The 14,120-nt window shown below is 35.2% G+C and overlaps 1 protein-coding gene across 5 annotated transcripts in view; it reads right to left on the bottom strand.

Moving 5' to 3' along the window:
* Positions 1–14,120, bottom strand: part of OXR1 (oxidation resistance 1) — a 275,058-nt gene that overhangs the window by 31,291 nt on the left and 229,647 nt on the right. For all 5 annotated transcript variants that reach the window (XM_082291244.1, XM_082291243.1, XM_082291245.1 and 2 more), the window contains 3 exons: positions 12,165–12,949; positions 8,098–8,266; positions 4,842–5,004 (listed from right to left, as the gene is read on the bottom strand). In XM_082291244.1, the coding sequence (XP_082147370.1) occupies positions 4,842–5,004; positions 8,098–8,266; positions 12,165–12,949 (1,117 nt within the window). The remainder of the gene's footprint in view (positions 1–4,841; positions 5,005–8,097; positions 8,267–12,164; positions 12,950–14,120) is intronic.

Below are 14,120 nucleotides of genomic sequence, written 5' to 3'. Positions count from 1 at the left end.
GATTAAGTGCTGACAATAAATACAGCAAAACAAGAAATACCCTAATGCATGAAGTTGAGAGACAGTACAATATCACTCAAGTTAATTGCAAAAGCAAGAATGAAAGTTACCAATCTCTGCAAAGAGCATTGGATCATGTAAATGGACACCAGAGTCCCTTTCTCCAACCAAAATAAATTAACAGAAACATTTCTACTATAGCATATGACTGCTGGGATTGAAGAGACTCATCCTCCAGTACCAGAGCAAAGCCTATTAAATGTTCTGTGGTAATGCACAGCAACACATGCATAGTGACACATCCAATTTCTTAACTGACAATACACGATGTAAAAATCAAATAACCATCTAGCTTGTATATCCAATTCATTATCATAAAGAGACAGCCTTTCAAGAAACATATTGAAAAAAATATTCTTATTCTGACGGCTGTTAGCATGGTGCATCTTTACACATTCTGTGAAATGTTTCATTCAAGAAGCCTACAGGTTTCAGCCTCCCTTTTCTCTCTGCTGATCCAGTATTATCCAGCTTGTTGCACAGCATTATGTTCATACCACATTTTAGAATGTAAGACACAACAAGCAGATGTTGCACCAGCATCCAAGCACTGAAGTACAGAGTTGGGAATGGAAGCAAATTTATAGAAGAAACATGATTAAGAATATAAAAATTTAAGACAGCAGTGCATTCTAAAACTGCAATATCCATTTTAATATAGAAATGTTGTAGAATCCAGTCCAGATGCAATAAAGAACTTAATACCTGAAAAAGGTTTCAAGACTGGGATATTGGACATAGGTGCTTATCTAACCAGAGACAATCACTGTTTGTGACCTTCACGTTTCCATAAATGCACAGAAATAGAATTCTGAGACACTCCAGAAGTTACAGCTTTGTTAATGTTGGAATGCTGAGTGTCCAAGTCAAATACCATTTCAAGAAGACATAAGTTCAATTGCAACTAATGGTTCAATCTAGTAAGCATTTTCAAACCACATCTAAAGTTCTAACTGAAATTCAGTTGGATGCATTACTACAGCATGCTGCTTTCCAGAAGCATTGTATCTTTGTTTTCTACAGACATTCAGTAGGCAAAACCAAAGGTAATTACTATGAAATGCAAGTTCAGAACATGACTCACCATGTCTAGGAAAAAATATTTGCAAGTACCTATCAACTCATGCTTCGTTTTGGAGATTAACTCTTAGACTGTTTTAAATCAAATTAATTTTCTGTATTTCCTCCACAATGAACAAGTTAATGAAAAAAATGAAACAGATGAGCTTTCAACTACTTTAAGACCAGCTTGGGAGTCCTAAGACAAAAAATTTCCTGCTTTCAAATATCTTGTGAATGAGTATTTAGATTTACAAGGACCTGAAGTATAACTCCATCTTGAATAATGGCAATGAGATCAAATGACAGGGAAGGGGAAAGGAAGAACCAATGCTTTAAAAAAGAATTACTCTAATGCAGAGGAATTCAAGGGTTTTCTTAACAGATTTCAGGTTTAAATAGGAACCTACTATATACACAACTTGAACTTAAAAAGGAAACAAGATTAGACCATAAGTACCAATGAAGTTGTTTCTGAGACACTGCATAACAGAAGGAGTCAGCTTGCTGTCAAGTCTTGCCATGTTTAGATGCATATACAGAATATGCTTTGGAGAAAGAGTTTGTTTATTAACACATAACAGTACTCATCATATGTGCTAACACATACAGAAAGCCATTAACACTTGAACTTAGACACATCAAGTAAAAAAAGAATACCATTATAAATATACCTTTACAGGCCTATAGCTCAGTACAGATGGCAAAAAAAACAGCACCAAAACAACCCCAAAACACAGCCAAAACAAACAAACAAACCAACCCAAACGACCTCACACAACTCAAAACACCCTCTCTTCCTTGGTGTAAGCCCGTTCACTAAAGCACAAGATAAAAGACATTTGAGAAAAATGGATGAGGATAACACAACTGAGAACTTAGCATCACAGTTTAATTCCTTAGATAGTATATCAAATAAAGTTGTTGCCTATTCATTTCTAGTGGACACCAGAGACAAGTCTTTAGCATGGACTGATCTTAACTGAGAAAGTATCCTTTTCAGAAAGCTTTGCAAATGACACAGGCTGGGGCCTCTCAGGAAGACAGACACTGAGCAACAACATCAGCAACAGCAGCTCCAAGGTGCCTCAGAGAGATTGTTTCGAACTCTAAGTAACTGTGAATTAGTCACCTTTACTGATGGTAATGTCAGACAGCAGTAGATTCACAATTATTTCTTCTAAGTCAGTTATCTATCAAGGGTGCAACATTACAAAAAGAAAAAGTTAAAGGATTCACTGGAGTTTTTTTCTGACACTTTGTACAATGTAGTATTTGATTATGGTAGAAGCAAGCATAAGCAGACAAAAACTGAAGTTAGAGTTCAGTCCTATTCACTGATAAACTTAAATAAACCAACATCTACTACTTGTTTCATGTTACTGATCTTTGCCTTTGCTTATTCTTCCCATATTTTCTTTTCCACTAAACAAGCACAGGTTTTCTCAAAGTCTATTGATAAAAAGCTGCACCTGAATGTATTAACAGAACTAGCAAAGAAACAAAAGCTGTTTCAGAGCACCACACCTGGGTTACCCATTAATCCTCTTCCCTGTTTTTCTAGTGTTAAGATACTGTACAATGACAGCAGGGAGAACACTTTTTGGAAAAGAAAGGTACTCCACTACCTTCATCCTTTGGTAGATCAACAGTACTTTGTGATGCATTTCCACTTCCCTTCCACCCCAAGTTCTCCCACCCTTGTGATCTGAAAAAGGCAGCCTGTTTTTCAGCCAAATACCCACAAAAGACTTCAGTTATACTGTTCACCTGCTATTTTAGATTGCATCTGGAGCAAAAACTCACAGAAGACAAGCTTGTTGCATTGAAGGAAGGAAGTATACTGATCGACAATAATCACTGAAATTAAGTGGAAATGACTATGACAACAGCTACAATTCCCTGTATTTACTCATATTTTTTAGCATACATGTTAAAAGCCACTAAACACAGTTTTATGTAATGACAGGTCAAACCATCTGGTACTGTCATTTCAGATTAAAAAGTTAGTTTTAAACAGCTTTCAGATTCGTGCTAAAAGTTAGTCACAGGAAGTCACATTACTCAAACTAAAATGCACAAAAGACCATATTAGCATATTTCTTGTACTTGCATAACATTTTTTTTATACAGTTCTCCATCTCACTAATCACACTAACTTCTAAATTGGAAAATTATTATTTGATAATATTAAGAGAACCAAGCTTGACAAATTTCACATAACACACAGAAATCACAATATTTTTGAAATGTTTCCTATGACTGTTTCCAGAGAAGACCTAAATACAGTCTTAAGGTGTGGCCTCATTCTGTGGAAAATAACTTACAGATTTTAATACTTGCAAAAAATGTACTGCCTCAACTATCTTCAAAATTAGCTTCTAAAATTTACAACATTCAATAATGAAAAATTCTTTTCACTATATTCTATAGAAATTATTCTGCAATTATATTAAGGTGCTAAGCTACTGAAGAGCTCACTAAAAGAGAGGTATACTGTGCTTTAAACAATGATATAGATCACTTTCCACTGATCCCCATGCTCCAAAAGGCCAAATTTTAAATGACCAAATACTTGTAAAGGCTTTGAGCGAGAATCAACAAAATACACTCTTGGTAAAAATACTTGATACATATGCTGAAAATATGAAAGTTCAAAAGATATGTTTTTATGATATTAATTTCAATGTCTCAAAGCAAAAATGCTTCATGCAACATCACTGAGCTGAAGGGAGTGTGTTTTGCAACCACAGCCTAATACTTCAACTAGCTAAGTCTGAACTCTGAATTCAGAGTTCTATGGTTCTAACTTTTGGAGCTAAGCAGAAAACTACTACCTGTCATTAGACTACTGCAGTTCTTTAAAATTTCTTTTACACGCTACATAAAACACAAGTGTAGACTTCCTTAATTTCAACATGTTCCACTGCAAGGTGGGGGTAGGGGAAAGAAAAACAAAAAGCTTACAGTCAGAGATTGCAATTGCTGTCCCAAGACTCAAATTACACAGTGCTGATGGGATACTTCTACAATATATATAACGACAAGAATCATCAAACTTTTGACCAACACTTGAATGTACAAGACTAGAAGTGCTTTAACTGCATGTACACTACAAAACAAAACCATGCAGACATGTAAAGATGTGTCCATAGAAGCACAGTGGACACAGATTCACATGAGAGAAATGTGCTTATTATAAAAAAAAAAGAAGAGATATTTGCAATTACAATATATTTCTAACATTCACTCAACATTTTAATGCATGAATAAGTTATAACTGACAAATTCATTACTAAATTATTGAAAAGACATGTCACTAATAGCTGTTCTTTTCCTCTTTTGTTGTCCCATCCCTTTTTTAGAGTCTTACCAATAAACACTGAACAATCCAGATACATGAATAATAAATATCAGGAAACTGTCAGTTTATGAGACTGAAAATCAAGTCTGCAAATCCAACGTCATTGCTATACTCACACTCCTTTCCCTAGGAGGTTTAAGTTACAATTTGCTCCACACAAAAATGCCTTGCAATTGTGAAATGTTGCCCTGACCTGATGTTAGACCAAAGCATTAGGATGGCATAAACTGAACAGCCATGATCATGGTAATCAGACTAATAAAGTGCTTTGTTTTTCCTCTTGGAAAATATTTAATATTATTTTAATATATTCTTATGAATGCATGAAAAAAAAATCTTTGACACTGCCCTTCCTTACCTCCCATTCTTTAGCAGCATCCTCAGTACTAGATTCTTCACTAGTTTCAGGCTCTTCCTTCTTTTTTACCACTATAAATCCAGGTTCCCGAAGAGACTCCCCAGTATCTTCTGCATATATTTCTGGACTCCACTGGATAAAGAAGACATACAAGTGATCTGTCCTAGAAAAGTCAAGTTATGATACAGGAAAGAAAAATAAGGTGAGTTTTAGGTAATGTCTAATAATATTAAGTATTTAAGGTTAAAATAGAAATACTATTAAATATTTTACTAGATATTAGAGACAGATTTTGGAAAAAACCTAGCTAGTTCTTTATTTAAAAATTTTTAAATATATGAAGCTGACTGGAGAAAAAAATGAGGAAGCAAGTTGGCAATGCATTAGCTGTGATTTCATATACAAGTACAGTCTTTCAACCACTTCTGTCCCATCGGATACCTTTTCTTAAAACTGAAATAAATCTCAAAATAAAAAAAACACTAAGACTTTTCTATTTTATTTAGAAAGAGTTACATAAACCCAAACAAAATTGGAATTTAAAAATGTCTGCATGTCTGTTTTCCCCACTCCTGAAGAACAGCTGAACACTTCCAAGACAATCAAAATTATACAAATTGTGGGAAGTACTACAGATGTGAGGGAATATGGATGTGAGGGAATATGGCTGAAAGCATCAACATATATATATATACACATATATATATAAAATCATGAAATCACAAACTACAGACTATTCTAACCGCAGTAAGTACCAAGATTCAAAGTTACCTCCTTTTAAGTTATGTGCCACAAAATGGCATTGTTCTCTGGTTTAGAAGAGCAAATTCACAGACAGAAGTTATTTGCAATCCTAACAGATGTCAGTCTACCCTGTATTTGCTGCAGGTGCACAGACAGAGCAATCAGGAAAAGGACTTGCAATGCATCTACTAGTGTCTCTTCATCATGGAAGAGAGATTCAGAGCTAGAGCCTTATGACTCTGGTTACAAGAGTTTGAATATTCCTATGTCTTTCTTCACAGATATTTGCTACATCTGCGTACCATAATAGCATGAAGAATAATATTTGAACCTTTTTTCCCCCTTCCATGATAAATCCTTGAAAAACTGAACACTGGAAAACCAGCAAGAGATATAGAGCTGCAAAGTCTCTCAAAAGTGCAGTTACATTTTTCATGTGCCCCTGCCTAACAGGATACTGCACACAGGTATGTAGTAACAGTCTCTGAACAGGGTCAGTTATTTAAAATCACCCTTGTTAAGATTAAGGTTCCTGGTTAACAGTGATGAAAGGGGAAAAAAAAGGCAAATTTTTCTCTGGCAGTAGGAAAGAACAAAACATTCCAGATGCATTAGGTTAGGTAAATTCTATCACAGAAGTCCAAACAAGAAGCTGCAGGTTCCTCATGCACTGTAAGAGGTATCAATTTTAAGTTGTCATACAAGTATGAAGTTTTTTCTTAAGTCCCGATTTTAACTTTTCAAGAACTTGGAATTATGTATAATTATAGCAGTTTAAAAAAGTACATGAAGCTTGGTGCTTAAGTTAGACACTCCTTCCCAGACTGGCTCTTTTGAGTTCAAGAACACTGAAATAAAGCTGGTTTGACAGATACCTACTTTTCTGTCTTTCTTACTACTCAGTGACAAAGACAACTGGATTGGTGCTAAGTATTTTGACCTATGCAGACTAGCACTCAGCAAGGTTAACAGGGAATTAAGAGAATGAACACCCCACTATGAGGACATAACTTTTTCTTTACAAAAATCATAGGACGCACATTGAATGAATAAATAACTGATACTGGTACTATACTGCCCCATTCAGTTAATTATTTCACAGATGAAATAATTTCTAAAGAGATCAGTACAAGACTGCAAACTAAGAACCATTTCTTCCAAAATAGGTGACTAATTCTGCTTTATGCTGAAGGTAAGTGCTTGATACATCAGAAAATTAACCAAAGAGGCAGTAATCATTTTAATTAACTCATCTAGACATCATCGCCATATATGAAACATTTATCTGTTTTCTAATTAAATATGATACTAATAGAACAAGCAGATTCGAGTTGACTGTAACCACAAGAGAACTCCTGGCCCAGACAGGACTAACTGCAGCAGAATTAGAGGGACAGACCTTTGACTCAAAACTTTGCATCCTCTCTACCACTTAAGAGGTAGCAGGGGTGATGTTTAAAAGCAAGTTAGTGATGCACTAGCACAGACTCAATTCTACCTGCTGCAAAAGTAGAACAGATGTAATTTCAGTCCATTACACATTTCCATCCACAGTGGACATGAAACAAAAAAGACTACTGCCTTTCTTGTTGCAGCCAAGTTCAGTATAAAATGATTTTATGTCTGCAATCAACCTTTTCTCCTTTAGATTAAAGAACACCACTTACTTCTAATTTTCTTTATATGTTATACTTTCTAGGCATTAAATAGTCTTGCTGTTTTCCTCTGGACTCTCTCAATTTGATCCGTATCTCTCCTCAACTGCAGTGCCCCAACTGAACATTCTACACCATTCAGCTCAAAAGAAAAGATGGAAAAGTGACTTGATCATTGTGGGTAGGTATTTATACAAGGTGATACCTGAGAGGTTTTTGTTTCTTTCTTGTCCCCCCAGTCTTTGACAAGGCACTAAAACCCACTTTTGGGTTGCAAATAATTCACAGTTTCCTAGCAGTAAAGATCATTTCAGAACACAAGACTGTACCAGTGAGTGAGCATGAACATCTCATGTCACTGAATGAGTTCAACAAATTTAGGTATTTTTCCAGAAGACATGCTTAAGTTGGTTCATGGAAAGGTTTTATGTTCCATATATAAAGATAAGACAAAAGAAGCCCAGCTAGCTCTTCTGAACTCAGGATTTTTACAAAGTTTCCAAATAATGGGAAGCACAGATAATGACAAAGATTTTGCTGCAGAACTTACTTCATCCACAAGACACCACATGAATCTTTCTTTATTTACTTGCTACAAACAAAAGCCTAAATAGTATAACGAGAAACTACTTGCCAAACTTACAAATAACTCAAGCAAATCAGTAAAATGTCAGTAAGGTAATGAGGTATTCCAATGGCAATTACAATACAAGCCAATCAACAATATCCTTGGACACTGACCCTTTTCGGTGATTATTTAGACACAGTCACTGCAAAATTTTGAATGGTGCAGAAAAAATAAAAAGCTCAAACAGCTACTGGCAATTGCTGATTTTTACAGTTTACCTCCTTCTTACCTTTCTTGTGGAACAGCAAACCAGTACTCATGTTTTTTGTCCCTTTGTGCATACTGTTGCATTGTTGCACTTGCTTGAGAAACAAATGTTTTTCTCATGGGTTTTCCAACCCTGAGACATAGAAACTTGTGAGATCGATGTCGTCTCTTTTCTTTCATAACAGAAGAACCTATTAATAAAGGCAAAGTTACCTATCCACAATGTACTGAAAAGTTTAACTAATTTTATATTAGGCAATTGAGATATATAGGACATTTGTATAAATAAGTAATGGGAGATGGGGTAAGATAAGTAGAAATAATTACCTGCCTTTTTTGCTATGTAAATTGCATCAGCAGAATTAACTTCAGAGTACAACACACTAAATAATTCTAACATTCATTTCTGCTTCTGGCTGCAGATCACATTACTATAGCATTTCATCCATGCTTGAAAATATTCGGAAGGTATTCTTGATGCAGACTCTCAACACAGAATCACTATTAAACCCTCTTGATGCATACTCCCAACACCCTTCCATCAATAAACAGATATCTCACATACATGAAAAAGATACTGTGTGAAAAAAGTATTTTGGCTTGATTCACACATGTCATAGCTGTTCATTAGTTACTTGTCATTTACAAGAGAAACGTTCTGGCCCTACTGATACAGGATTAAGATGAACTTTAACTTGTTAGCTACATCAAACACCTCAACGGTATGAACACTACCTCAGGATGAAGTATACTGGATGTTTCAGGGCAGGATTTTTCTCTCTGGTAGTATATTTAATTGAACTAATAGAATTACATGATTACCCTCAAGGTCTGAATTGTCAAGTCAGCACAAGGTAAAGGAAGAAGCCCTCTTAAAATTGTTTCTTTACTAGATTAATTGCCAAAATCCTCCAGCCATAAGAGATTTTTTTTTAAAGCAAGAAAGGAAAATGTAAATTTAAGAGTTATTATGATTAGTTATGACAATAAAGGGTTTATCCTAGCTCTGGTATTACACATACATACAGATAAAGTTTCAGTTTCCCAGGACACATCTTTTCTTTATAGCTGAAGTTCTCCTTCAATGTCTATGCAGACCACAGATCCACTAAGCAGAGAAAACATCACCTTCTTGCTCTATAAACACTGCAACTATGTTTTCTCAACCAGATTTTCACCATACAGTTTAGAACGGTACTGTTCCACAAAAGAGTATTTTTTTCTAGTAACTATTTAAATGCGTGCCTCCTAATTTTCAGTCATATTTTCAGTCAACATTTTAGAATTATACCTGCAGCATATGGTATAGTAACTTAGTCATAACATGCATTATTTGGAAGTATTTTATTAATGTGTAAGCTCAAAGGTAAATTCCCAGACTGAAAAGAAAAACACTAAAAAGAACCAAAAATAAACAAAAAAGTCTGTTTCATAGGACTGGCACGTGAACTCTGTGGCAGTGTTAGGTAAGTACTCTTCAAATGATCTGTTATTTGTGATTTTGGTCCTTCAGAGGCAGCAGATTAGGACTTCCCTGAGCTCAGAGAAGTGGTATTATGGCTCCAGCTAGCAGACAGAATAAAACCAAACAATTTTGCCCTGTCCCAAGTCTTAAAAAGACTATTTCAAATGTTTTGTTTTTTTTTTTTTTTTTTTAGTGAGTTCTCCAACACCATCTTTTACATCTGATACAGAATTAATGAGAAAAGATTTCAGCAATGGCTACTGTGTGTCTCATGCTTCTTGTTTTTCCTTTCAATCTCTGCCAATATTCAGCTAGCTAAGCAGCAAACAGACATGCGATCATTAATGCTATTTTAGCTTGTTTATACACATACAAAATTATAGACCATTACAATTTCTCGAAAGTATCAACCACATCTAGCTTTGTTTCAGTCCAGTGGTTAACATAAGTGTCTGTAAAAACAGAGGAGTATAATAGAGGCTTGGGCAATAAAAAAATTTAAAATAGATACAAGCAAGACCTTTTTAGCTATTCTAGTCTGCTCAGAGTTATCAACTTGTATTGCATCACCTGCTCAACATTCAGAACAAACATTCAGATCATTCCAAACTCAGAAACATCTGACCTCTGCAACAATCAAAAAACAGTAGTTCCCAAAACCTAAATTCTCAAAACTATCACAAGAGAGAAAATATTCAACTAAATTCCTGCTATATAAATAAGAGACAAAAAGACTATCTAGGTTTGTTAATGATCAAAAACTCATAGTATGACTACTTCAGAGTTTTATTTTGAGAAAAGATGCTTGAAAGTGTTTACTACATTTCAAATTTTAAATGACCTGGTGTTTTTAGTGACCTATTGTTAATAGGTGTGATGGTTTTCAGGAGTTATACAGCAGATCTATGCTTTTACCTTGGTTCTGTTTAATCGTGCCTGTAAAAGGTTCACCATATCTATCTAGGTTGAGAAATATTAATCCATAATTTACTGGTTCATTTGCATTCTGATAATACAACATGCAAGAATAACAAACATGTAGTAATTTGTACTGAAGTTGGACTAAATTAGTACAAATCTCCAAAAAGGATCTTGTGCTTTTTGGTTTGGTTTTTTGTTTTGTTTTTTATTTTATTTTACCCCATCAACCTTGAGTGAGGCAGTAGCACCATGTGAATATCAGGTTTTTAGCCAGCACTCTTCTGTAGGACTGTATGCAGACCCTTTTTTCGTTATATATATATATATATGTATTTACTCTGCACATATACATAGCACATAAGAAACCTGGAGTCATTCAATGATACAATCTTACAGAAAACCAAAACTAAAGCATTTAATGCAACTGAGTTACAAATATCCATTTGAAAGAAAAGCAGCAATTGTGTCAAAACACTTAGTACCTGAATTTTTTTAAAGTCACAACCAGCAACTACTGCTAGCTGACATATTTGCTGGAGGACTACTTCTAATATTTAGGGCAAAAAAGTAAAACTTATCACAGAATGATGCAACTATTCACCTGCTTCAAATTTCAAAATTCATTTATTTCCTTAAAAGAAGGAAAAAAACCCAACCAACAACAACAAAAAAAAATCAAGCAAAAACTACTATATCAGATTTTGAAGTGTAGACGAACTTCTGTTAACCAAAGAATGTACCTCTATTCGATATAATTTCAACTCTAATAATTAACATAAAGAATTTAACCTTCAAATGCACTTCACTTATCTTTAATGCCTGTCACACACCAATAGGTTTTTTTCTAATTTCCCAAATATTGCACAATTAAAACAGTTATCTCCATTAGTAAGATGGGAAGACATCAGAAAGCAACTTAGGAATTTTTTAGAAAGCAAAATCAAATTCATACAAAAGCATATTTAAGCTGTTTAAAGGCACAGCATACTTCTATATGATAAAAACTTGGACAAACTTTAAGGGTTTAACTAATAATCCCAGGCCCTGATCTCTGCAGAAGAATAAAGGTACACAAGAAATAAAACCTAGCTGTTCCCTGTATCCATAGCACTAGTTTCTTAGCATCTAGCTCTTATTTGTCATGAACAAAGCTTTTTGGATGCTTAGCCTTGTTCTAATCAGCATGAAAGTATGACAAGATGCATTCTGAAAACATCAAAAAATGTTAAGACTGTAGTGTTTGTTGCTCACACTATAAACCTTAATCATAAGGCAGGCATGCCATAACATCAAATTAATTCCCTAAAATTCCTTCACACACATGTACACTGGAATCAAAATTTAAGCAACAGCTAACTGATTGCCAAAGAACCTTTTCAACTGTGAGCTGTACAGTGACCAATGCAGCACCCATCTGATTTTACAGGTTTAAATCTCTCCTACAAAGATACTGTGATTTAATATGACCATAAATATAATTCCAATGAGGAAGAATTACAAAGTTATCCATGTTCTCAGTTTCCTACGCAATATTGTCTCCACTAGTTTATGTAAAGTTTAACTTTGGCATATCTTCAAGCCAACAAGAAATATAACCAGCCCATGGAGAGGTATGTTGGACAGCATGAAAAAACCGCACCATTAAACTGAAGGGTGACACATCCAAAGGTTAACACTGTATCCACAAATACCCAATGACTCACCTTCTGACCGCCCATCTCCTGCAGATACAGTTTTCTGACTGATTTCTTTTTGTGAATCCTGGTGCATGTTTTCTCTTTGTTGTTTTGTTTGTTGCATAGTGTGCGTCTTCCAGAGCTTGCGGAGTTCTTCAACTTCTGCCTCTGAGTCTTGACTTTGCTCTCCCACTACTTTTCCTTTGCTAGGTGTCTCTTTCTTTTGAGAGTGTGTGGTATCTTCACAAGCTGGACATTCCTCTTCCATCTCATTATCTGCTTTTTTTCCTAGCGAGGAACCCTGATCCTTGCCCACTTCTGTCTCTTTGCTGTGCTCCTCACTACCCTGTGATCTTTGCAAAGACTGCTGGAGGACATCTGCAGTGTTTTCACCAGGTTCTTGTCGCCCCTTTACAGACATTTTAGCACTTTCTGAACTTAAGTGGGTACCAAGCTGTTTAACACCTACAACCATTTCGGCACCGGGCTTTAAGTCACTGGCAGCTTCATTTGAGTCTGAAATGACTGTTAAACATTCAGCACTAGTGTGGTTTATTGTTTGGACAGATTCCGATGATGCTCCAGAAGATTTATCTTGCCGAAGCTCATCTGAGGAAACAAGTTCCTCACGTATTGGAGAGAGTTCTGATTCTGTGAACACATCTTCTGAAAGAGACTCCTCTGTGCTTCTTGGGGCAGTACTAGCACTGTCATTGCCCGTGTCCCGAACCCTGGAATCCGTGTCATCTGTATTGCTCTTTGCAGCTTTCTTGGAATGGCCAAGTTCCCTTACTGACAGCTGCTCTACATCTCTGTTGAGCAAAATAGGAATGTTGTTATAACAGGTACCTCTAATATCAAGCTCTTTACTTCACTATGTTTTGTTTAAGCTCTAAAACAAATGAACACCCTAAAAACCAACTTAATCCAAAGCATTAGTAATAAACAAGCATAAAATGTGATACTGTAATGGTAAACACAGTTGATCTTTTTGCCAGCATGACACACCTGGGACTGTTAACATGAAACTTGTATTAAGCTTTTGCTGATGGAGTAATTTTGCTTACAAAGCATGTGGATTAGGCTTTAGAATTTATTATCTATTAGACCAGGCCACTTCCTTAATTCTTCAGGATTATGCTCATAATAGGTGCTCTTACACAAGCACAACGTAAGGTTCATGAAATACATAAAACATCTGTATGTGATCAGACATTTTTTGTCCAGTTTCAGCATAGACTGTGGCTTATATGTAGAAACCATACAACATGAAATTGCAGTTTTAAGAATCAAAGTTTCCATTAGGTTTATGACCATTTTTCATATCAACAGTCTGAATATAGAAAATAAGACTGCTTTCTCAAGTTTAAGCAGCTTTGACAGTTGGCAAAATTTGGAGAGTCAAAGAAGGTTAACTATAACAGGGGAATATGTAGGGAAAAAACCAGTGAGAAAACATGATTTAAGTGTCAAATACCTGAAGACACATGGGTTTTCTCAGGTCTAGCTGAAGCTGTTAGGACTTCTGTTTACAGACTTAAAAAATTTGATTTTTGTTTCCCCCCAAATTTACAAATATGCCTCATATTTAGCTAAAGCAGAAAAGTTGCAGGGACTGAAGAAAATGCTAGTAACAAGTGATCCATCTACTAGTTTATAAAGCTGACAAGAAAGATAAATCAAATTGGACATACAGGCCTCTGAATGCAGAGTGCGACCTTTTATTAGAGGACATCTTCATTCCATATGCATTCATATTATAAACAAAAAAGAAAATGCATGTGCTACAGGAGCACAAAAATCAACAGCATGGAAGATAAATTTGCCAATATTAAGTCATTAACAAACTAAACATTATAGAAAAATACTTGTTTTGAAACTGCACTATTCTGATTCAAGGAAGTAAGTTAAAAAGAGCCATCTAACTCCTTCCACTGTGTATCAATTGAAGTAGGAACTGTGAGCAACTTTTTAAAACTCAGT

The sequence above is a fragment of the Coloeus monedula genome (genome assembly GCF_965178545.1).
Source record: "Coloeus monedula genome assembly, chromosome: 1".
Classification (NCBI taxonomy): domain Eukaryota; kingdom Metazoa; phylum Chordata; class Aves; order Passeriformes; family Corvidae; genus Coloeus; species Coloeus monedula.
This window is presented reverse-complemented; position numbering and strand designations above follow the sequence as displayed.